The following is a 2772-nucleotide window of genomic DNA, read 5'->3' as shown; positions in this document are numbered from 1 at the left end:
GCGTTAGCTTACCCTGCAACGTTTATGCCATCTGTCCCCCAGCTGAAGGCCTGTAAAGCCTGAAATCTCCGGCTGATAACAGCTGTCCTACTCCGCGCAACAATCGCAGCATCCAGAGCATTTCTTCCACTGCGCCTCTCTTCCTGAAGTCTCAGGAGAATCCCCATAAGTTTAAAAACCAGCAACAACACAGGGCCAACGTTGTCCATAGCGCTTCCATTGTTTACACAACTGGCGCCAAGTTCCAGTAGCGCACCCCCCCACCCCCCACGCCGCGGCCCCACCTCCCGCAACACAAGGAGGCGTTTGCTACCGACCAAACTGGCCGGTGTGAACGCGATGCATTCTTTATAGAGCCGAGTGGAGTAGAGCCGGACTTCTGAATTAAGGCCCGTGTAAAAGAGGCATAACTGAGTCTTAATGCTGCAAGTGCCGCGGCTTTGTAGTTTACCAAAGTCGCACTAAAACATTACGACTTCTTACATATATAAGGAACTCCGGATTATAAGGTGCACTGTCGTTTTTTGAGAAAATTGAAGGCTTTTAAGTGCGCCTTCTAGTCTGGACAATACGGTCCATTATTTGAGTGAAAACAGACTGCCTTAAATGTAGTGGGAATTATTATTTTTTCTCCTCTTTTCAGACTCAGGAGAAGCTGAAACAACAATAGAAGACTGTGATGAGCACGTTCCAACTTCTCCACAAAACAAGGTAAAGAAAGAAAAGGAGAAAATAAATATATTTTTGTTTGTTTTTTAACTGGGATCAGTCTTGTGGGACTTCATTATGAGCAGCACAAAACTGTAGAATAATTGTTCTGTAGGATTTGTTGCGTTTACAGTGAACTGTTGGGGTTGTAACGAGACGCTCGTCTCACCAGACGGAACGAGATGAGATTCTAACAATGATTTTAAGAAGACAAATATTTTTCCACAAACTCAACTCAGTGATGTATTTATATTTTTGTCTTTTCTGACCACCGAAGGGGTCAGAAAACAAATTTGCTATGTTTTTCTCAAATTTCTAGTGTCAGAATATTCATACAGAAATATGAAACTTTTTCTTTATTTGTTTTAATCAGTCAGAACAAACAGTTTGCTGGAATTTTCTAATTTAAAGACTATTTTCTTATATCCTCCTGTTTTTACATTTTACCAAAGGCTATCAATACAGCTCCACAAAACCTCAATGAGTTCAAACAGCTCCAAACATTTCACCTTAAATTTACAGGATAAAATAAATTCAGACAGATACTGTAGCTGTGACGTGCTCTGACAGCTGAAGACTGACTGAAGTCGTCATTAGAGTGAAACTTCTTTCCTTGTTTTTTTTTTTATTTTTTATTTTTTAAATCATCACAGAGAAATGTCAGACAGACTCTTCCTCTCAGCACGTAGCTGCAGAGGGAAGCTGCTCATCACACGGCTGAATGACGTCACCAAGCGCCTGACATGTTTGTTTAAACTGTGGCCACACAAACAATTTAAAGTGGAAGGAACGTTTTTGGTTCGTGATAGTTTTGAAGTTGATGAGAAATCTTGTTTTAGTCTCATGGCACCCGGAGTGAAGCGTACTGAGGAGTTTCCTCTTCACTGGTGCAGGGATGTACATTTCTATAAAGTGCAGAGAAATGAACAAACGGTTGATTATTTGGTCATATAATAGAGAAATTCAAACAAATGAACAAACAAATAATTAAAAAGGAATGGTCAGAAGCTAAAGGCTTATTATGCCTCTCCTTTCAATTTCTCAGAACAAAACATGTAAAAAAAAAACAACAATACCCACACATGAACAAAAGAAAGGAAAAAACAAACCAAAACAATAATGATATCATCCCTATATATACATATAAAAATAAATCATCATTACTATTTTTCATTAATAGTATTACTTTTTATCAATAATACAGGCATTTAATTCGCATATATTAATATTATTATCATCATCACAACTTGAATTACTATAAACTATAACTCTTTGTTAATTTTCATTTGAATTTATTTCTAAAACTTAACAGAGAACCACTAAATTTAATTTTGTTGCTTAAATTGTTCCACAGTTTAACACCCAAAGCTGAGACACATCTGTAATTGACATTAGTTTTTATTTTGCTTACTTCAAAAATAAAAGACTCTTAAATTATAACTACTTTCCCTGAATTTAAAAAACCTTAAAACCTGTGTTTAGTTCCATACAGAATTTCCAATATTCTCAAATACGCTGTATCAGAAGACCTTATATAATTGAATTATAGAATCAAACTAACTTTTTTAAAGTTGAATCTAAATAAATAAGCCTTGTGCTGCTGACAGATTAACAGATCGATATAAAGAATGTTTTCTACACACACTTAGTCACTGGAACACACCCTCCGGTCCCCCTTTTTGAATAAGGGGACCACCACCCCGGTCTGCCAATCCAGAGGAACTGCCCCCGATGTCCACGCGATATTGCAGAGTCGCGTTAGCCAACACAACCCTACAACATCCAGAACCTTAAGGTACTCCGGGCGAATCTCATCCACCCCCAGAGCCCTGCCACGAGGAGCTTTTTAACCACCTCGGTGACCTCAGAGATTGGAGAGTCTGACCCAAAGTCCCCAGGCTCTGCCTCCTGAATGGAAGACGTGCCGGTAGGATTTAGGTCTTCGAAGTATTCGGCCCACCGACCCACAACGTCCAGAGTCGAGGTCAGAAGCACACCACCCTCACTATAAACAGTGTTGGTGCTGCACTGCTTTCCCCTCCTGAGACGCCGTATGGTGGACCA

The 2772-nt window shown here is 39.5% G+C and overlaps 1 protein-coding gene across 2 annotated transcripts in view; it reads left to right on the top strand.

Annotated features, from left to right (window-relative positions):
• The window catches only part of tdrd6 (tudor domain containing 6), a 29848-nt gene that overhangs the window by 20550 nt on the left and 6526 nt on the right, over positions 1-2772 (top strand). For both annotated transcript variants that reach the window (XM_025004421.2, XM_017409046.3), the window contains one exon: positions 644-711. In XM_025004421.2, coding sequence (XP_024860189.1) covers positions 644-711 — 68 coding nt within the window. The remainder of the gene's footprint in view (positions 1-643; positions 712-2772) is intronic.

Source organism: Kryptolebias marmoratus, linkage group LG19, assembly GCF_001649575.2.
Source record: "Kryptolebias marmoratus isolate JLee-2015 linkage group LG19, ASM164957v2, whole genome shotgun sequence".
NCBI classification, from domain to species: Eukaryota; Metazoa; Chordata; class Actinopteri; order Cyprinodontiformes; family Rivulidae; genus Kryptolebias; species Kryptolebias marmoratus.
Note: the sequence above shows the minus strand (reverse complement) of the source record. Positions and strands in the feature narration are given on the sequence as shown.